The sequence below is a fragment of the Crocuta crocuta genome, unplaced genomic scaffold, assembly GCF_008692635.1.
Source record: "Crocuta crocuta isolate KB4526 unplaced genomic scaffold, BGI_CrCroc_1.0 scaffold77, whole genome shotgun sequence".
Classification (NCBI taxonomy): domain Eukaryota; kingdom Metazoa; phylum Chordata; class Mammalia; order Carnivora; family Hyaenidae; genus Crocuta; species Crocuta crocuta.
This window is the reverse complement of record NW_027532172.1, coordinates 1118040-1139441: the sequence shown is the minus strand read 5'-3', so window position 1 is coordinate 1139441 and position 21402 is coordinate 1118040. Positions and strand designations below refer to the sequence as shown.

The following is a 21402-nucleotide window of genomic DNA, read 5'->3' as shown; positions in this document are numbered from 1 at the left end:
CAGCCCGTAGATGAGACACTGCCCCACGCCCATGATGTTCCCTGCAGAGGGCGCGCTCGGTGAGGAGTTCCCAGGCGCTGCCCCGCCCCCCGCCCCGGCCCGCCCCCAGTACCTGCTGTGTGGTACAGGGGGAGGCAGTCATAGAGTACGTCTGCCACCCGCATGCTGTAGGCGTGATGGCCGAAGGCTGCGATGCGGTAGTACCTGCGGAGGGGGCGGGGAGCGCAGGGACGGGGACTTGCGTCCTCCTGGGTATGGGAGTGGGGGGAGGGGGGAAGGGGGCACAGCAGGGACCCAGGCAGAGCCAGACCAGCTCACAGCCCGAGAAGCACCTGCAGCCCATAGTTGCCGGTGCTGCTAGGCGCCAGGAGGAATATAGGGAACAGAGAAAAGGAGAGGTGCTGAAGGTGACAGCCAGAGAGGTGTGGGGAGGTGACACACGAGCTGAGACCTGGTGTGAAGGAGCTGTGGGGGCTGAGCTAAGGAGCGCCCTGGTGAGAGCAGAGCATGTGCAAAGGCCCCGAGAGCAGAAGGACCCTGGCCAATTGGAGGAAGTTTAAGGAGGTGAAAGGGCATGAGCCGAGGGATGGAAAACGACAGCACAGAATTGGCAGGGGTGCACAATGCGTGCGTGTATTTTACTCTGAGGGCCAAGGCAGATGCAGCAAAGTCTGGCACAGGGCCGGTCTGGTGTAGGATCTGAAACCCCCCTGCGGCCACTAAAGGGAGGGGCATGAGACCGAGGAGGGGCACGGAGCAGCACTGTCCTGGGATGGGCCGTGGGGTTTTGGCAGGTCAGACAGAAATGTCCACAAGACCCCAACAAGAGCAGAGGGAAGGGGTCAGTGACCTGGAGTCACTCTCCAAAGCTGGGGCAACACCCATGGGCCCCCCTCACCTGCTGTGCACTACAATGGCGGCCTTGGGCAGCCCTGTGGTCCCCGACGTATAGATGTAGAAGAGGCGATCTGCAGGAGACGCACGCGTTGGGGTCCAAGGACTGGGGGGGGAGGGATGAGGGGACAGGGTGGGCACTGGCAGCGGGAGGGGGGCGTCCCATCCTAGCCTCAGCATCCATTCCCTTGTCAGGGGGCGGAGCCTCACCATCCATTCCCTTGCCAGGGGGCGGAGCCTCACCATCCATTCCCTTGTCAGGGGGCGGAGCCTCACCATCCATTCCCTTGTCTGGGGGCTGTGCCGGGGGCTCCGTGGAGGCTTCCTTCAACAACGGGTCCAGGAGCCGGGTGTCGGGCAAGACACCCTCGGGGCCCAGTTCTCCAGAGCAGAACTTGAGCAGGCTCTTCCCCAGCTGTCCACTCACCTCAGCCACCGCTGTAGCCCGAAACATACGTCAAGGTCAAGGACGGCCAAGACCCCTCCCAAGACCCGGGATGCACCACACCATTTCCGTGCCCACTCCCCGCCCCGGGGAAGCCCCAGCTCCCCCTCCCCCCCCCCCCTTAGGATGATACCCACGCCGAGCCTCACCTGCTGCCAGCTCTCCTCCGAAGATGAGGGCCTTGGCACCCGAGGTGCCCAGGCAGAAGGCCAGGGGCTCCCGCCGCAGGTTAACATTGAGCAGCGCGGCTTCCACGCCCGCCTTGGCCAGGCCCAGCCACAGGCCCACGAACTCGGGCCGGCCCTCCAGGAAGAGCGCCACCACGTCACCCGGCATGAAGCCCAGCTGGAGGAAGAGGTTGGCCACCGCATTGGAGTAGGCGTCCAGCTGCGCAAAGGTCCAGCACACGTCGCTGCCCGCGTCCACCAGCGCCAGGCGGTCAGGGTGCCTCCGTACCACCACCTGGAAGATCCGTGGGATGGTGTGGCGGGCACGCTGGTGGCGCCGCAGCTCCAGGCGCACGCGGATCAGCACAGAGAGACCGCTGCGGGGAGGGGAGGGGGAGACGGCGTCACTGGGTGCCCTGCCCGGCCTCCAGGAGACCTCTCGGAGCCTCAGCATCTCCATGTGGAAAAAGCAGAGGAAAAGGTCCCTGCCCTCCTTCAATAAGGGCCTTGTGGTGGCTGGGTCTCTTGGGGGACTAAGCACAGGAAGGGCTGTTTACCAACCAACCCGGAAGTCCCGTGGATCGTCCTTGTTTCTCTCTCCTGGGACGTCCAAAGCCTCCCACAGACCCCACTAGCGCCTGCAGCCTGGACTCCTCATGTTCCACCCACCCAAGCCTGGTGTCCTCATCGTCTCCTCCAGGAAGCCTTCCAGGGTTCGGCGCCCGCACTGTGCCCACTGCCCCCCCCCCATCAAAGCATAGAGTCCCCCAGATAGGGCCAGGCTGGGGCAGGCACTGGATCTGTTCCCCCCACCCCTGGAGAGTGAGCACCCCAGGGAAGTCACATCTGCACTGGCCGAGGAGCCCGGTACATACTAGGTGCTCGGTAAAAACGCCGGACTGTGCTTGTGTCCCCAAACCTGGAACTCGAGGTAGTAGCCAACACAGAGGCAGACTCTCCCATTCATCTCCCAAATGATGAGCACCTACTGCGTGCCAGGTCCACGATGGGCAAGAGGGACGCAGCGGTAACGCAGACCTAGCCCTTCTTCCCCTCCATCCTTCTTCTGCTCCTTCTCCCTTTCCACGCTGCTCCCCCTGCCACCCACCCCTTGCTCACTCACTCCAGCCACAGGGCCTTCTTGCTGTTCCTTGAACACACCACCTGGCATGCTCCCACCTCAGGGCCTTTGCACGGACTATGTCCCCTGCCTGGACCCCTCTTCTGCCACATCCACACAGCTCCTCCCCCACTTCCATTAGGTCTTGGCTCAAATGACACCCATCTGTTATTGCACCCCCCTCCTCGCCCCTCTCTGGTCCCTGCTGCTTTTCTTTCAACGCAGCAGTTACTGATTTCCCGTCTTGCCCCTGGGCTATCTCTTTCTGCCCCGGGTGACAGGGACTTCTGTCTGTTTTGCTCTAGGGCTTGGAGAAACAGTGGTGAAGACAGACTAAGGCCCCGCTCTCCTGGGGCCTGCCACAAATAATCCTACAGGACAACTGTCTTGGAGAGAGAGGCATCGGAGCTCCCAGGCCAGGTCTGAACCCCACGGCCCAAGAAAGCAGCCAGCCCGAACCCGGCAAGACCTTTGCTGAGAGGAGGGGCCGCCACACGGGATCAAGGCCCAGGGCAAGGCCACCCTGGGAAGAGGCGCAGGCATAGGGACAGCTGTGAGGAGCATCAACGAAGGGTCTTGGGCAGGTTGCCGCCCACCAGTTCCCTCTGGGTGCCCGCCTTATTGCTGTCAGGTGACGACGGCCTCCACGTAAATGAGCACCCATAATCGGAGAGCCCTGCTCATCGAAGCCCCAGTCTGCAGTGACCAGGGGAAGCAATGCCTGCATCTGATCGGGAGCCTGGCACGTAGTAGGTGCTCAGTAAACAGAGATTGAATGACTGCTTTCAAGCCCCTGACCCTGGAGCCCAGCATCCCACCCCTCCCTGGCGACCAGTGCAAAGGCCCAGATGTCTTTGGTGCATCATACCTGAGCACCTGCTTTGCAAAGGCAGAGCTACCAGGCCTGAGAAGTCAGATCAGTGGAGGAAGGGGACAGGGGCTGGGGGTGGGGTGGCAGGGATACTGATGCCAAAGGGGCAGGAGTCGTCTTTTGGGGAGATGGGGACATTCTGTATCTTGACAGTGGCGGTTACCTGGGTATGGACCTCTGTCCAAACCCCAAATGCGCACTTAGAATGGATGCATTTCATTATATGTGATGCTGCAAAAACAATGGACGAAAACGGAGCTGATTGGTGGCTACCAGGGGTTGGGGGGAGGGGAGAGGGGAGTGAGTGCTCATGGGAACAGGGTTTCCCTTTCGGGATGGGAATGTTCTGGAACTACATAGAGATGGCATTCTGCAACTGTGAATGTACTCAAGGTCACTAATGGAAAATGTTGTGTATCCTTTACTACGATGAAAATTAATAAAACAACTCATAAAGACTGACTTGCAGCAAGGTTAAAAAGGAGGGGGGGTCCTTGCCTTCCAGAAATATGCTGTTTCACTAATAGGTGAAAGGATGTGCCCACGGGGCTCAGACAGCAGAGGAAGTGCGTGGGGACAAGGAAGAGACCATGTGAAGGTCATGGATGCCGGGGGATGGGCACATGGGCTCATTACATTATTCTCTCCTCTTTGGTAGGCACAAAATCTTCCATAATAAAATCTTTTGAAAAAAATGTGTTAACCCTCCAGAGGGCCTGTGAGGCCCAACCCGCCCCAGCCCCATCGGTCTGCCCACCTCATCACCCTCTCTTCCTCCAGCTTGTTCTCACCTCCTTCACTGATTTTCAGCACGGCAAAAGTTTCCTGCCCCAGGACCTTTGCCGATCCGGTTCCCACTGCTGAAACATTCTGCCCCAGACCCCTCATCAGGGTTCCTACACATCCTTTCCCTCTCGGCTCCAATGTCCCTTGCCTAGAGACGTCTTCCCAGCACTGCCCAGCTTGGATCGCTATGGCTGTTTGAAAACACGCCTGCAAATTCTTTGACAGTCTCCCTTCAAAATGCAGGGCCTATTTTCCCACCCCTCGGGAGTGGGCAGACTCAGGGACTCACTTCTAATGAAGAGAACGTGGCAGTAGTCATGCTGTGTGACTTCCAAGACAGGGGGGCACCAAGCCGGCACCTCTCCTCCAGGCCCGCAGACCTTCTCACACTCTCTCCAGACACTGGCCCTCAGAACCTAGCACCAAGTTGTAAGAAAAGGAAGCCCAGACCACATGGCGAGGCCCCGCATAGGTGTTCTAACAACGTGTCTGAGTGAATAAAACTTTGGGTAATTCTGGCCCCAGATTCTGAGTCTTCCACCTGAGACTCTGGACACAGCAGAGCAGATAAGATGGTGACATCTTGGTGACATCTGACTTCTCGACCCACAGGAGTCACAGGAGATGATACTGATCACTGTCTTAAACCTCTAGGTTCTGGGGTAATTTGTTAAGCAGCCATGGAACTCATGGGTGACTGATACACTCCCAGGCCCTGTTTTACTCCTTCAGAGCGGTCTGCACAATCTAAAAACATCATCTTCCTTTACTGATTTCCTGAACTTTTTTGTTAATTTCTATGAGCGTGAGCACCCAGGTTTTCTGTCTGGTGTGTCCAGGGATATGGTTCCAGCATGAAGCTCAGGACCTGGAACGTAAGGATGATGGTATCTACTTGCTGAAGAGCGTCCCCCAAAAATTCATGTCCACCCAAAACGTCAGACCGTGACCTTATTTGGAAGTAGGGTCTTTGCAGATGTAATTAAGGGAAATATGAGATGAGGTCATCCTGATTCCCCAGAGCAACCTAAATCCAATGACAGGTGTCTTTTTTTTTTATGTTCTTAAAAACTTTTTTAAATGTTTATTTACTTTTTGGGAGAGACAGAGATGGAAACAGAGTTTGAGTGGGGGAAGGGCAAAGGGAGACACAGGATTCAAAGCAGGCTCCAGGCTCCGACTCTTAGCACAGAGCCTGGGTTCATGACCTGAGTCAGACGCTCAACAGACTGAGCCACCCAGGCACCCCTTTGAAATGTTTTTTTTGAAGTTTATTTATTTTATTTTTTAAGTTTATGTAAGTTTTTCAAAGTTTACTTAATTTAGCTAATTGAATTTAATTTAATTTAATAATATAAATTTGTTTAATTTATCTAAGTTTATTTAATTTTTTAAAAATGTTTTATTTATTTCTGAGAGACAGCGTGAGCAGGGGAGGGTCAGAGAGAGAGGGAGGCACAGAATCTGAAACAGGCTCTAGGTTCTAAGCTAGCCGTCAGCACAGAGCCCGACACGGGGCTCGAACCCACAAATCGTGAGATCATGACCTGAGCCGAAGTTGGACGCTTAACCGACTGAGCCACCCAGGCCCCCCTAAGTTTATTTAATTTTAAGTTTATTTAAGTTAAGTTTAATTTAGCCACCGCCTGGATGGCTCAGTCAGTTGAGCATCCGACTTCAGCTCAGGTCATGATCTCACAGTTCTGGGTTCAAGCCCTGCGTTGGGCTCTGTGCTGACATCTCAGAGCCTGGAGCCTGCTTCGGATTTTGTATTTCCCTCTCTCTCTCTGTCCCTCCCCCATTCACGCTCTGTCTCTCTCTTTCCCTCAAAAAGCAAATAAACATTTTTTAAAATTTAATAACTAAACAGAGTTTATTTAATTTACTTTGAGAGAGACGGAGCAAGTGCGAGCAGGGGAGGGACAGACAGAGAGAGAATCCCAAGCAGGCTCCACACTGCCAGCACAGAGCCCAACATGGGGCTTGAACTGCACAAAACCGTGATATCACGACCTGAGCCAAAACCCAGAGTTAGATGTTCAACTGACTGAGCCACCCAGGCACCCCCAGGTGTCTTTTTGAGAGAGGACATACAAACACAGGGGAGGGGACATGTGGAGACAGAGGCCGAGACTGGGGTCACCTGGTCACAAGCCTTGCAATACCCGGACTGCCAGGAGCGCAGCCCAGAGGAAGGAAACAGCACCCTGGAGTTCATGGTCTTAGTTCAAATCCTGCTCCCCTGCCTACCAGCTGTGGGGTCCGGGTAGACACTGCCCTCTCTATAGGCCTCAGTTTCCTTACTCGGAATATCAGAAGACTGAACTTGACAACCTCCAGCCCAACAAAGCTTCGGTCCTGCCACTGCCTTATTTACAAACAGGAAGTGGGGCCCGGAGCTGAACAATGAGATTCTCAGCCTACTATGCATCAAGGGTGTTAAGTGCCCCGCCAACAAGCAGCATTGAAGATCAGGGGTCCACTGTTACTCTGCCCAGGGAGATCCTGCCTCTGGGCTTTGCACCTGCTCTTTCCTCTATCTGGAGTGCTCTTCCTGTCCCCAGGTCGCAAGGCTGGCCCCTCTCATCAGCCCACCCTAGCTGAAGGAGCCACTCGCTATCCCCTCCTCTCTCCAACAGGCTCGATCCTTCTGGTCACTTTCTGATGCTTTATTATTTCCTCCTTTCCTTCTTGGTTATTCTTTTCCCTCCCTTGGCTGTGGGCTCCAGAGGACAGGAAAAGCATCTGACACGTTCACAGTGGGTCCCAGTGGTGATGATGTTCCCCTGAGCCCAGATGGGGTGTGGCTCCCAAGAGACCCTCGGGGATGCACTGTCCAGGGCAGACTGGCCAGAATCTGCTGGTCTCACCAGCCCGGCCTGGCCTGGCCCGGCCCCCACCAGCCACGGCGGGACCAGAGCCCTGGTCAGCTCTCCCTGGTCTCCTGGCTCTGCGCTGGGCCAGGCCCCACTCCCTGCATCGCGGGGTGAATGGTGGTACCCAAAATAGATATCCAATTCCTGGCCCCCAGAACTTGTGAACATGACCACATGTGGGAAGAGGGTCTTTGCAGATAAAATTAAGTTGAGGATCTTGAAAAAAGATCATCTTGGATTCGGGCGGGCCCTGAATCCAATGACAAATGTCCTTGTAAGAGACAAAAGAGATACAGACACAGAGAAGGCCATGTGAAAGGGGACGCAGGATCGGAGAAAGACAGCCACACACCCAGGATCTGCCAAGGAGTGCCAGCAGCCACCAGACGCCAGGAGAGAGGTGCTGGGAGGGTCCCCTCGGAGCTTCCAGAAACGGCCAACCATGCCCACACCTTGATTTCAGACTTCTGGCCTCTATAGTGAGAGCAGAATAAATGTCTGTTGCCTTAAGTCACCCAGTGTGTGCTACTTTGTTAGAAGAGCCACAGGAAACGAGGACAGGCACACCTCCGCAACACTGAGGGATGGTTCCAGACCACCGCAAGAGAGCAAATACTGCAATAAAGCAAATCAAGAAAGAATTTGTTTCCTAGGGTGTACAAATACGTTTATACCATACTCTCATTTATTAAGTGTGCAATAGCATTATGTCTAAAAACAACAACAATGTACACAGCTTCATCGAAAACTACTTTAGGAGGTCCTGGGTGGCTCAGTCGGTTAAGCATCCAACTCCAGCTCAGCTCATGATCTCATGGTTTGTGAGTTCGGGCCCCGCATCGGGCTCTGTGCTGACAGCCAGCTCAAAGCCTGGAGCCTGTTGCCTGTTTCTGATTCTGTGTCTCCCTCTCTCTCTGCCCCTCCCCCTCGTGCTTGGTCTCCACCTCTCTCTCAAACATTAAAAAAAAGAAAAAGAAAAATTGTGCCAATAGGGTTGCCACAGGGTTGCCACAAACCTTCGTGTTAAAAACAAAAGAACCCTGCAGTATCTGCAAAGCGCAGTAAAACGAGGTATACCTGTGTGCCATGCTTCATCTCCGACCTTTGCCTTGCTTACTGTTCTTACCCCAGTGCCCTGTGCAGGGAGACGTCCCCTTTCCCACCGTCTAGCCACAAGTGTACTTTCTGCCCTGTTGCCCCAAAGCCTCCTCGCTGAGCGGCCCGCTCCCCAGAAGAGGCCAGTCTATATGCCCTGCTCTCCTGCTCAGAACCCTTCCCTGGGCACATGACGCTCCTCTGCTCAGTGTTCAAAGCCCTAGAAATCTGGCTCTGTCTGCTGAGCCCCTTGGCTCCTTGAACTCCAACACTGTCCAGCCCATACAACCCCCTGCAACACATCAGCCCCTTTCACACAATCCCTGCAGCATGGGACATGGCAGTCCCATGTTCCCTTACTTCTCGGAGAAGCCATCACTGGTATGTGATAGCCGGAACCACAGCAGCCAACATGAGACCATGAGGGTCCCCAGCTGGAGATGCCAAGCCTTTGGAGCAAGGATGGCAGAGCATAAAGACACAGGGAACCTGGGTCAGTGACAACATGCTGCACTGTGAACTGACCAACCAGAAGCCACCTCATGGCAAAACTCCACGTTGCATGTGGCTGTAAATGTCCTTCACTGCCAAAGCCGCTCCTAGCTGAGATGCGTGCTATTTGCAGCCAAAAGCCTCCTTGTAGAGATGAGCTCCCTGGAGGGGCTGATCCCCTCGTGCAGCACGCCTCCACTCAGCACCAGCACGTGCTGGACATCATGACAGGGAACAGGGACACACAGGTGACTAGAGCAGGCGTGACCACTGTCCAAATGGGGTTTACAACCTAAGGAGGGGAAAGGAGTTGAAAACTGCGGAAAAAGCAAAGAAAACCAATGATAGTTTGTTTTTAATTTTTTTTTTTTTGAGAGAGAGCAGGGGGAGGGACAAAGAGAAGAGAGGGAGGATCCCAAGCAGGCTTCACGCTGTCAGCGCAGAGCCCAACGTGGGGCCCGAACTCCCGAACCGTGAGATCATAACCTGAGCTGAAATCAAGAGTCAGATGCTCAACCAACTGATCCTCCAGGTGCCCCAAACCAATGAGTTTTATGCTAAGTTTCCTAAAAAGGAAACAGGATGATGTGATCAAAAGCTTTATCCACGGGAATGGGGGAGACCACTTTGAGGAAGCAACATGTGTGCTACATTTTAAAGAATGGGAAGAAGGGGCGCCTGGGTGGCTCACTCGTTTGGGTGTCTTGGTTTTGGCTCAGGTCCTGATCTCATGGTTCGTGGGTTCCAGCCCCCCCGTCAGGCTCTGCACTGACATCACGAAGACTGCTCGGGATTCTCTCTCTCTCTCCCTCTCTCTCTGCCCCTCCCCGCGCGCTCTTTCAAAATAAATAAATAAACTTTTAAAAATTAAAAAATAATAAAAATAAAGAATGGGGGGGCGCCTGGGTGGCTTAGTCGGTTAAGCGTCCGACTTTCGCTTAGGTCATGATCTCGCGGTTTATGGGTTCGAGCCCCACGTCGGGGCCTGTNATCTTGCGGTTCGTGGGTTCGAGCCCCACGTCGGGCTCTGTGCTGACTGCCAGCTCAGAGCCTGGAGCCTGTTTCAGATTCTGTGACTCCCTCTCTCTCTGACCCTCCCCTGCTCACGCTGTCTCTCTCTCTCTCCTAGAAATAAATAAAACATTAAAAAAAATTTTTTTTAAATATTTAAAAAAAGAATGGGAAGGAGCCAGCAGTGGGTAAAGCTCAGGGTAGGGGGAAAGCATTCCAGGTGGAGGGTACCGTGAGTGCAAAGGCCCGGAGGCAGGAAGGAGATAGGCATGTTTAAAAGAGAGCCAAGGCCAGTGGGCTAGAGAGGAGTGAACAGAGCAGAGGGTGGGAGTAGACTGCACAGTTACAGGGCTTTCTCCACGGTTCTGGATCATTCCACCAATGAGAAGATCGAACTTGGCAGGTTAAAGTCACATTGGAGAAATGACAGTGTTAATCATTTGTAGCATCCAGTGAGCCGAAGATGGGAAAGAACTCAAACNTGCAAAGGCCCGGAGGCAGGAAGGAGATAGGCATGTTTAAAAGAGAGCCAAGGCCAGTGGGCTAGAGAGGAGTGAGCAGAGCAGAGGGTGGGAGTAGACTGCAGTTACAGGGCTTTCTCCATGGTTCTGGATCGTTCCACCAATGAGAAGATCGAGCTTGGCAGGTTAAAGTCACATTGGAGAAATGACAGTGTTATTCATTTGTAGCGTCCAGTGAGCCAAAGATGGGAAAGAACTCAAATGTCCTGTAGTACAGGAGGGGTCTGATGCCCATGGCTGGTCCTTACAATGGAAGGCTGTGCAGCCTCTGCGAGAATGGGGCCCCCACACAGGTGGATGGGGAAGGAGCCAAAGGTGAGAAAAGTCCCAGGTAATGTCATGCAAAGGTGGCAGATCAGACACCCAGACCCTGATCATTCTGCTTTCCTGTCTCCCCCCAGAATAGCCAGAAGATGGATTTTTTTATTTTTATTAATTTTGAGAGAGAGAGAGAGGGCACAAGTGAGTGAGGGACAGAGGGACAGGGAAAGAGAGAGAGAGAGACTCCCCTGAGGGGTAGAGAGAGAGAGAGAGAAGCGGGGCCCGAACACACAAACNGTGTTATTCATTTGTAGCGTCCAGTGAGCCAAAGATGGGAAAGAACTCAAATGTCCTGTAGTACAGGAGGGGTCTGATGCCCATGGCTGGTCCTTACAATGGAAGGCTGTGCAGCCTCTGCGAGAATGGGGCCCCCACACAGGTGGATGGGGAAGGAGCCAAAGGTGAGAAAAGTCCCAGGTAATGTCACGCAAAGGTGGCAGATCAGACACCCAGACCCTGATCATTCTGCTTCCCTGTCTCCCCCCAGAATAGCCAGAAGATGGATTTTTTTATTTTTATTAATTTTTTGAGAGAAGAGAGAGGGCACAAGTGAGTGAGGGACAGAGGGACAGAGAGAGAGAGAGAGAGAGAGACTCCCATGAGGGGTAGAGAGAGAGAGAGAGAAGCGGGGCCCGAACTCACAAACTGAGAGATCGTGACCTGAGCCGAAGTCAGATGCTTAACCAACTGAGCCACCCAGGTGCCCCAGTAAAGGGATTTTTTAAAAGTGTGAACACACGGACTAGGAAAATGGGAATGGAGACCAAGTTACCCCACCTTTGGAAATTGGGGAGCAGGGATGAAAGGTGGGGGCCCTTGGAGGTGGGAGAAAGCTGAATCCTGGGCTCCAGGGCGAAATGGGTGGAAGTCTGTGTAGGAAGCAAGCCCCTACATAAAATCAGTCCCAGNGCCTGTTTCGGATTCTGTGTCTCCCTCTCTCTCTGACCATCCCCTGCTCATGCTGTCTCTCTCTCTCACTCAGAAATAAATAAAAAACATTAAATTAAAAAAAAATCAGTCCCAGGGATATAACGTACAACAGGGTGACTGTAGGCAATAATACAGATCTTCCTGGACTTACACTAAACACAACATGAGTTGAAAATACCATAAGTCAAAAATCCATTTAATACATCTAACCTAACGAATGTTATAGCTTAGCCTGGCCTACCTTAAATGTGCTCAAAACACTCATATTAGTTCACAGTTGGGCAAAATAATCTAACACAAAGCCTATTTAAAAAAAATTTTTTTTTACAAGATTTATTTTTGAAGAAGAGAGAGACAGAGCATGAGCAGAGAGGGTCAGAGAGAGAGGGAGGCACAGAATCTGAAGCAGGCTCCAGGCTCTAAGCTGTCAGCACAGAGGCAGATGGGGGGCTCCAACTCACAAACTGTGAGATCATGACCTGAGCCGAAGTTGGACACTTAACTGACTGAGCCACCTGGGCGCCCCCACAAGCCTACTTAATAAAGTGTTGAATATCTCACATAATTTACTGAATACTGTACTGAAAGCGAAGCAAAGAACGGCTGAATGGGTACAGGGTGCCTGTACAGGTCGTTTACTCTCGTGATAGTGTGGGTGACGGGGAGCTTGTGGCTGGCTGCTGGTGGCCGGGATCAGGACAGAGTTTCATACTGCCTGTCAATGGTCTCGGGAATTATCCAAATTCCAAGTTCAAAGTACATGTTCTACTGAATGCATGTCACTTTCACATCATTGTAAAGTCAAAAAATTGTAAGTCAAACCACTGGAAGTCAGGGACTGTCTGTACTGGATTCCATATTTGAAAGTTGCTAATAAGAAAGCAGATCTTAGGGGCGCCTGGGTGGCTTACTCGGTTAAGCGTCCGACTTTCGCTTAGGTCATGATCTCGCGGTTCGTGGGTTCGAGCCCCGCGTCGGGCTCTGTGCTGACTGCCAGCTCAGAGCCTGGAGCCTGTTTCAGAGTCTGTCACTCCCTCTCTCTCTGACCCTCCCCTGCTCACACTGTCTCTCTCTCTCCCTCTCTCAGAAATAAATAAAACATTAAAAAAAAAAAAAGCAGATCTCAGAAGTTCTCATTACAAGAAGTGTGTAACAATGTGTGATCATGGATGTCACCTAGACTTCTTGTGGTGATCACTTCATACTAAATACAAATATCAAATCATTACATTGTACACCTGAAACTAATATAATGTTATGTCAATTATATTTCACACACCTGTCAGAATGGCTAAAGTTAACAACTCGGACAATAACAGATGTTGGCAAGGATGCAGAGAAAGAGGAATCCTTTGCACTGCTGGTGGGAATGCAAACTGGTACAGCCACTCTGGAAAACAGTATGGAGGTTCCTCAAAAAGTTAAAAATACAACTACCCTGTGACCCAGCAATTGTACTACTAGGTATTTATCCAAAGGATACAGGAGTGCGGATTCATAGGGGCACAAGCACCCCAGTGTTTATAGCAGTGCTATTGACAATAGCTAAAGTATGGAAAGAGCCCAAATGTCCATCAACTAATGAATGGATAAAGACGATGTATGTGTATACATACATATACATATACATATACGTATATGTATATGTATACATTACTTGGCGATATATATTACTTGGCCATCAAAAAGAATGAAATCTTGCCATTTGCAACAACATGGATGGAACTAGAGTGTATTATGCTACGTGAAGTCAGTCAGAGAAAGACAAATATCATATGATTTCACTAATATGTGGAATTTAAGATACAACACCGATGAACATCAGAGAAGGGAAGCAAAAATAATATAAAAACAGAGAGGGAGACAAACCATTAGAGACTCTTAAATACAGAGAACAAACTGAGGGTTGCTGGTGGGGTGTTGGGTGGGGGATGGGCTAAATAGACAAGGGGCATTAAGGAGGACACTTGATAGGATGTACACTGGGTGTGATATGTAAGTGATGAATCACTAAGTTCTATTCCTGAAATCATTATTACACTATATGTTAACTAACTTGGATTTAAATTAAAAAATAAATAAAAATAAAAATATATCAATATCAGTTCACCAATTGTAACAAGTATACTACACTAAAATAAGATCTTAATAATAGGGGGCGCCTGGGTGGCTTACGTCATGATCTCGCGGTTCGTGGGTTCGAGCCCCGCGTCCGGCTCTGTGCTGACTGCCAGCTCAGAGCCTGGAGCCTGTTTCAGAGTCTGTGACTCCCTCTCTCTCTGACCCTCCCCTGCTCACACTGTCTTTCTCTCTCTCTCTCCTAGAAATAAATAAAACATTAAAAAAAATTTAAAAAAAAGATCTTAATAATAGGGGAAATTTGGGGGAAGGAGAAGGGGATATAGGGGAACTCTATGTACTCTCTGGTCAATTTTTCTGTAAACCTAAAACTGATAATAAAGAAATGAAGTCTATAAAGAATTAAAACTAAAGTCTATTAGGGGCACCTGGGTGGCTCAGTCGGTTAAGCGTCCGACTTCGGCTCAGGTCATGATCTCAGGGTTCGTGGGTTTGAACCCCACATCGGGTTCTGTGCTGACAGCCCGCTCAGAGCGTGGAGCCTGTTTCAGGTTCTGTGTCTCCCTCTCTCTCTGACCCTCCCCTGCTCACAATGTCTCTCTCTCTCTCTCAGAAATAAATAAGACATTTAAAAAAAAAACCTAAAGTCTATTAATTTAAACAAATAATGATCACAATAAAAATTTTTAAATGTTTGGACACAAGTCAAATATTAACAGAAGGGTTAGAAGGTGTATTTGAAGAAATATCATAGAAAGTAGGATAAAAAGATAGAGATGGAAAATTTCTTTTTAATTTTTTTAAATGTTTTTATTTATTTCTAGGAGAGAGAGAGAGAGAGACAGTGTGAGCAGGGGAGAGTCAGAGAGAGAGGGAGTCACAGACTGAAACAGGCTCCAGGCTCTGAGCTGGCAGTCAGCACAGAGCCCGACACGGGGCTCGAACCCACGAACCGCGAGATCATGACCTAAGCGAAAGTCGGAAGCTTAACCGACTAAGCCACCCAGGTGCCCCGGAAAATTTAAAAAAAAGAAAATTAGAGTACTAGCCCAGAAGATCCAACATAATATTTAATCAACAAATAATTATCAAGCTAAATGCTGTTCCAAGTACTGAATAACAGGAGTTCCAAGAAGAGCAAAAGAAATAAAGGTGAGTAAATCATCAGTACCATTTAAGAAAACTTCCTTGCCCTGAAGCTAACCAACAGAGCATACAATGGATGGAAATAGCCCACCATCTTGAAAAGATCCCACAAACTTCCAGAAAGTAGGAAAACAGATCACTACAAAAGACCAGGAATTAGGAGGGTTTCAGACTTTTCAACAATAATTAAATGAGAAGAAATGCCTTCAATTCTGAAGGAAAATTATTTCCAACCTAGAAGTTTAAACCGAGAGCATCAATCAAGTGTGAGGGTGGAAATAAAAATGTTTTCATACATAAAGATTCTCAAAAAATTAACTTCTCAACCATACTTTTCCCAAAGCTAACAAGAATGTGCTCCAACAAATCTAAGGAGTAAACCAAAGAAGAAAACCACAAGGGACCCAGGAAACAGTGCCTCTGACCCAAGACAGAAGTAATGCCAATCCTCAGGAAGGTAGCTAGAATCAAGATTGGGGTGATGGCTATTTACCAGGTGCAAAGAGTAAGTAGCCCAGCCTGGACAAATTGGAGGCTAGAAGAGAGACCTCTCCAAAAATGGTGAAACTGAAAACCCATCTTATGCTATAAAAGTCATGAGAGAAGAGAGACACAACTGTTGCTTGGGCTTGATGTATAGATAAATACAAAGAAAACTATCAAATACAAAGGCAATTAATAACCCCAAAGAAAATACATAAAGGTGTTAAGAAACAAAAAATGATCATAGTATACAGTGGCTCAACCAAGAATACTGTTACCATCAAAACAATGTAAATATTGATTACTTACCTGAACAAATTATGATAGTCAATCCTCATTATTCAGAGATTTCTTTCTTAACTGAAAATTTGCTGACTAATATATTTTTTTTTAATGTTTTATTTATTTCTAGGAGAGAGAGAGAGAGAGAGAGACAGCGTGAGCAGGGGAGGGTCAGAGAGAGAGGGAGTCACAGACTGAAACAGGCTCCAGGCTCTGAGCTGGCAGTCAGCACAGAGCCCGACGCGGGGCTCGAACCCACGAACCGCGAGATCATGACCTAAGCGAAAGTCGGACGCTCAACCAACTAAGCCACCCAGGCGCCCCATCTGCTGACTAATATTTATTTGTAACCCCAAAAATCAATATTTGCATTTCTTTCACAACCATTTGAGGACACACATAACATGGCAAAAAAAAAAACTGTGTTGCCAATGTGCACATTCCCAGGTTAGTTCAACAAGGCAACACTCTGCCTTCTTGTTTCATCTCATATTGTAAACAAGCATTCTTTTGGAAGTCTATTTAGTGCCATCCCACATTTTTCCATTTTTGTCCTTTCTTTGGTGATTTTGATGCTTAAAATGGCCCCCAGGAATAATGCTAAAGTGCTGTCTAGTGCTCCTAAGTGCAAGAAGGCTGAGATGTGGCTTACTTAGATAAGTTTTGTTCTGGCATGAGTTATAATGCTGTTGGCCATCAGTTCACTGGGAGAGATAGAGTGCGAGTGGGGAAGGGGCAGAGAGAAAGATTCAGAATCCAAAAGGCTGCAGCCTCTAAGCTGTCAGCACGGAGCCCAATGCAGGCCTCAAACCCATGAACCACGAGATAGTGACCTGAGCCGAAGTCGGTCGCTTAACCAACTGAGATGACTCAACCAAAGCTGACACTTAACCAACCCAGGTGACTCAAGAATATTTATTTTTAAAAAAAAACCATAGGGATGCCTGGCTGGCTCAGTCAGGAGAGCTTGTGACTCTTGATCTCAGGATCATGAGTTCAAGCCCCATGTTGGGCCCCGAGCTTACTTTAAAAACAACAACAACAAAAAGAATTTATATAAAATGAGGTGTCTCTATAAAGAATAAACATAAAACAAGATTATGTATTGAGTAGTTGATAAAAATGTTGTGACCAGAGGTTTGCAGACACCTAACTCTGTATTTCCTCTAGGAATGATAGCTCAGTATTTGTTAATTCAATGTTTGCAGTGACTTTATAGAATAAAATTACCACAAATAATGAGAATCAACTGCAATAATACTGGGACAGTGAAGGTACGGAAAAACATGTGTCTCTTGTGGGGGGGGGTGCACATACACGTACAGGGACAGGAAGAGAGAGATGACACGGAGGATAAAGGGACACGACTTCCTCTTTTCCACGGAGGGAGATGACAGATCAAGTCCCCAAATGAAAAAATGCAGATAGTGTCACATTAGACACTTAGAGATATGGAGCTAAAGCCCAAGAGATTCAGACAAGAGGTGAGAGCCATTCCAGGTAGAAAAGGAAAAATGTGGATGAAAGGTGCCACATGAGGTAGAGGGCTGCTGCCAGTCTTTCACCTCAAAGCTTGCATGACTTCAATAAAAGTAAAAATTACAAGTAAAGGGGAGCCTGGGTGGCTTAGTCGGTTCAGCGTCCAACTTCGGCTCAGGTCATGATCTCGCGGTTCGTGCGTTCAAGCCCCGCATCGGGCTCTGTGCTGACAGCTAGCTCAGAGCCTGGAGCCTGTTTCGGGTTCTGTGTCTCCCTCTCTGTCTGACCCTCCCCTGCTCATGCTTCTCTTTCTCTCCCTCTCTCAGAAATAAATAAAAAACATTTAAAAAGAAAATTGCAAGTAAAAGTGGAAAGAAAGTGCCAGGTGAGAAATACGATGGAGACTGTGTGGCCGCCTGTGGGCCCGAACAATGGGAAGGTATGTGCAGATTCCTGTACCTCTACCTTGGGAAAGAGATAGAAGATGCCTCTGACGAAGGGAACTTCAAGGGCTAAGGGACTCACAGACAATGACATTCACTGTAAACCCTTCTACGACATTTGAATGCTGTACCATGTGTTCTATATTGACTATTACACAAAATAGGTAAAAACAAAATATTAAAAGACCGCTACCTATATATCCACCTCCCTGGTATTTCACTCATTCAGTAATCAGAGTAGCTGAGACAAGCAGCCTCAGCATTTATTGAGCACCTACTATGTGCCAGGCACTGTGCTAACCTTACAGCCACCCTCTGAAGTACGGTCCTAAGATTCCCATTTGACGGACGACGGGATGAGGTGGGTGCTCAGAGAGGTGAATTAATATGCCCGAGGTGACACAGCAAGTCAGGGCAGAAGCCCAGAACCAGGACCCCCCTCCCCAACCCAGGGTCCCTCTGCTCCTCCTCAGGCTTGCCACAAAGCATGAATAAAGCATTCACCACGTACCATGCGGGAGGGAGGCCGAGTGCCCATTGAATACAAAAGGTATTCAATTCATGCTTCTTGAGGGAGAGATGTTACATAAGGACTATTTTTACAGATACAGAAATTGGGACTCCTAGGACCACGTTCCATGGGGCCAGCAAGGGGCGGAGCTGAGGTCCACACCGACTCTGGGCATCAAGCTGCCAACCATCAGCTCCTCCCCCACCAGCTGACAGCCACCTGCTCAAACGCATCGGAGAACCGACTGTGTACCCAGCTCTCTAAGAGCTTCCCACGAGTGAACTTGACACAGCACCCCAAGAATCCCATAAGCTGGTACTACTTGTATAGCTGTGGGGAAAGGACCCCAGAAAGGCTGGGAACCACAGGAAGCAGCCCCTGCGAGGAGGGCCCCCCCATCTATAGGTGACACTGCAAGAAACAGGAACTGAGGCTGCAGCCAGTCTTGATCGGGTTACACGTCCTGTCCTGCACTTGCCCTGGTCCTTTCCGGAACACACCCACGTGGGCAGGCAGTGGACTCCAGTCCTCAGATCCAGCCACATGCCTGGGCTGCCCCGGCCTGGCAGCAGCCCAAGCCACCCCCACCCTGGGGACAAAGAAGCCACTGTCCGCCCCTGGGCCCTTCCTGAGGCTTCTTCTCATCCTTCTATTCCTTCTGCCCCCTCGTGTTCTCACCCTGAGCTCCAGGGCGCCAGGGCAGAAAGAAACCCACAAGAAAAAAAATGTGATCGGATTTCATGCCGCAAATACAGGATACAGAATGAGGTGGGAGGACCAGAGTTGGGTGCTTACGTATTTTCTGAGCCCTGGGTCTAAATGCAGCTCCCCCACCACCCCGGGCACAGCACAGGGGCTAAGAACTTGAACTCCAGTGCCCTGTCCTCCTTGCCTGTGCATTCCTGGGTAAGGGACCTCGTCTCCTTGTAAACGAAGTTAGTAGGCATCCCTTCCTTTTTTTTCTTTTTTTTAAAGTGTATTTACTTATTTTTGAGAGAGTGAGAGAGCGTGAGGAGGAGAGGAGCAGAGAGACGGAGATAAGAGCATTCCAAGCAGGCTCCACACCGTCAGCACGCGGCCCAGACACGGGGCTCAAACCCATGAACCATGAGATCACGACCTGAGCAGAGATCAAGAGTTGGATCTTTAGGGGCACCTGGGTGGCTTGGTCAGTTGAGCACCTGGCTCTTGGTATGGGTTCGGGTCATGATCTCACTGTTTCGTGGGTCTGAGCCCCACCTTGGGCTCCATGGTGAGAGTGCAGAGGCTGCTTGGGGTTCTCTGTCTCTCCTCTCTCTCCCTGCCCCTCCCTGATTCACACTGTCTCTGTCCCTCTCAAAATAAATAAGTAAACTAAAAAAAAAAAAAAAAAAAGAGTCAGACACTTAACTGACTGAGCCACCCAGGCATCCCTGTTTTTAAAGTTTATTTATTTGTTTTTGAGAAAGAGAGAGAGAGAGAGAAAGAGAGAAAGAGAAAGAGAGAGAGAGAGAGAGAGAGAGAATCCCAAGCAGGCTCCATGCTGTCGATACAGAGCCTGATGCGGGACTCAATCCCACAAACTGTTGAGATCATGACCAGAGCAGAAACCAAGAGTCAGACACCCAACCTTCTAAGCCACCCAGGCGCCCCTCCTTCCTTGTAGGACTGTGAGAACACTACAAGGCCCGGCCCACAGAAAGGGCCATACAAGCTGTATTAGTTAGCTACCGCTGTGTGACAAATTGCCTCCAAAATTACCAGCTGGCGACATTTATTATCTCATTTTCGGAAGGTCAGGAAGCCAGTGGTAGCTTAGTTGTGTGGTTTGGGTGCCTTATGAGGCTGCAATCGAGGTACTGGCTTTGGAGCCACGCTGCCTGGGTACAAATCCTGGCCCCACTACTTCTCCCCCGGTGTGGTCCTGGGCAAGTGACCAAACCATGCTGTGCCTCAGTTTGCTCATCTGTAAAGTGGGGACAAGGGAGTACCCACGTCACAGGGTGGAGCGGGCACGCAGTAAACGTTGGCCATCCCGCCCAACAGCGACAAGGTAGGAGAGTGTACAGAGCCACAGTATCAGGAGAGGGCTCTCTGAGGTGACATTTAAGCTATGGCATGATGTCAATGAATAGCAAGAAAGAGTGATCCAGGCAGAGCGAGCAGCAAGTACAAAGGCCCTGGGGCCGAGCATGTTTAGGAACAGCAAGAAGGCCGGTGTAGCTGGAAGAATGACAAAGGAAAGAAGAGGTTGTGGACACAGTCAGGAACCCCAGGGGGTCTATATTTTAAGGGCAACAAGCAACCATAGGAGGCTGTTGAGTAGGAAAAGTCCGCCAAGGGTCCCCCAGGAGGCAACATCATAAGGCATCACCGGGCAAGAGGAGGAACAGTGTGTGCCAGGCAGAGGGAACCCCAGGGGACACCATGGGGGTGGGGAGTGGGCAGATCTGAGGCGAGGTCACTGCGTCCAGCTGAAGGCTGAGTCTCTCTCCTGCAGAGCATGGGGGTGGTGGAGGGTATGGGAACAGAGCGCACACTCAAATCTGCATGTCAGAAAGACCAAGAGCAGAGGCAGGGGCCAGAGCGTGGAGAGGACAGGACGGGTGCTAGAAGGTTCAGAACCCATCAACTGGCAGTAGAACTTTCTCCAGCTCCACGCCATCCCTGCTGCTCACAGAGCCTGTATCTTCACCATTAATGGGTTACTCTCCCTACCTCCCTGAGAGTATCGGCCTGGCAGAGCCACAGCAGGTGCCCAGGCTTTCCCATGTGGGGGCTGTTACTAAGATGTGCTCTGGTGGGAAAGCCCCACGACACCTATTTCACCCCAGGAGGATCCCCCAACAGCTTCTTCAAGCCAGCCCCTCAGCGACACCCCAGAGACCTTCTTCCAAGGATACCTGCATATGGCACCAAAATCCCCTCGTGTGAGATCACAGTCTCCTGAGATTCCCCAAACAAGTCTTGGCATACACAGCAACCTCACAAACCCTGAACCCCCCAAATCCTGCACAGACTCCAAACTCTCAAAGAGACCCCCTGCCACAGAGAAACCGGTAAATTGCCCCGTGGGGACACACACCCTTCAGAAACTCTGAAAGTCCCTTACAGATACCCCAAGAAGCCCCTTCATCCTTCACACCCCGAGAAGGCCCTAGGTAAACCCAAAGTGTCTTGGCAGCCCCCAGAGACCACTGGGTCACCACTGTGGGCCCCTAGGGACCTATCAGAATCCCTGAAGAGCCCCTGGAAGGGACCCCTGGAGGCCTCTCACAGTCACCAAGTCCCCATAGAGACCCCCAAATACCCACGGCCTCTCAAACAGCCTCAGCTCTCTAGAACCCCAACCAGCCCCCGAAAGAGCCCACCTTCCAGTCCTTGAAGTCTCCAAAGCAGCCTCTAGAAGCCTGAAACCTACTCCTCTCCCTCCAGAGACCCTCAAACTGTCCCCTGCAATTCCCCTCAGTG

General features: G+C 50.4%; 1 protein-coding gene across 1 annotated transcript in view; it reads right to left on the bottom strand.

Annotated features, from left to right (window-relative positions):
• Positions 1 to 21402, bottom strand: part of SLC27A1 (solute carrier family 27 member 1) — a 34263-nt gene that overhangs the window by 11108 nt on the left and 1753 nt on the right. The window contains exons 3-7 of the mRNA XM_077777004.1: positions 1489 to 1883; positions 1171 to 1332; positions 899 to 968; positions 113 to 204; positions 5 to 41 (exon numbers count right to left, since the gene is read on the bottom strand). Coding sequence (XP_077633130.1) covers positions 5 to 41; positions 113 to 204; positions 899 to 968; positions 1171 to 1332; positions 1489 to 1883 — 756 coding nt within the window. The remainder of the gene's footprint in view (positions 1 to 4; positions 42 to 112; positions 205 to 898; positions 969 to 1170; positions 1333 to 1488; positions 1884 to 21402) is intronic.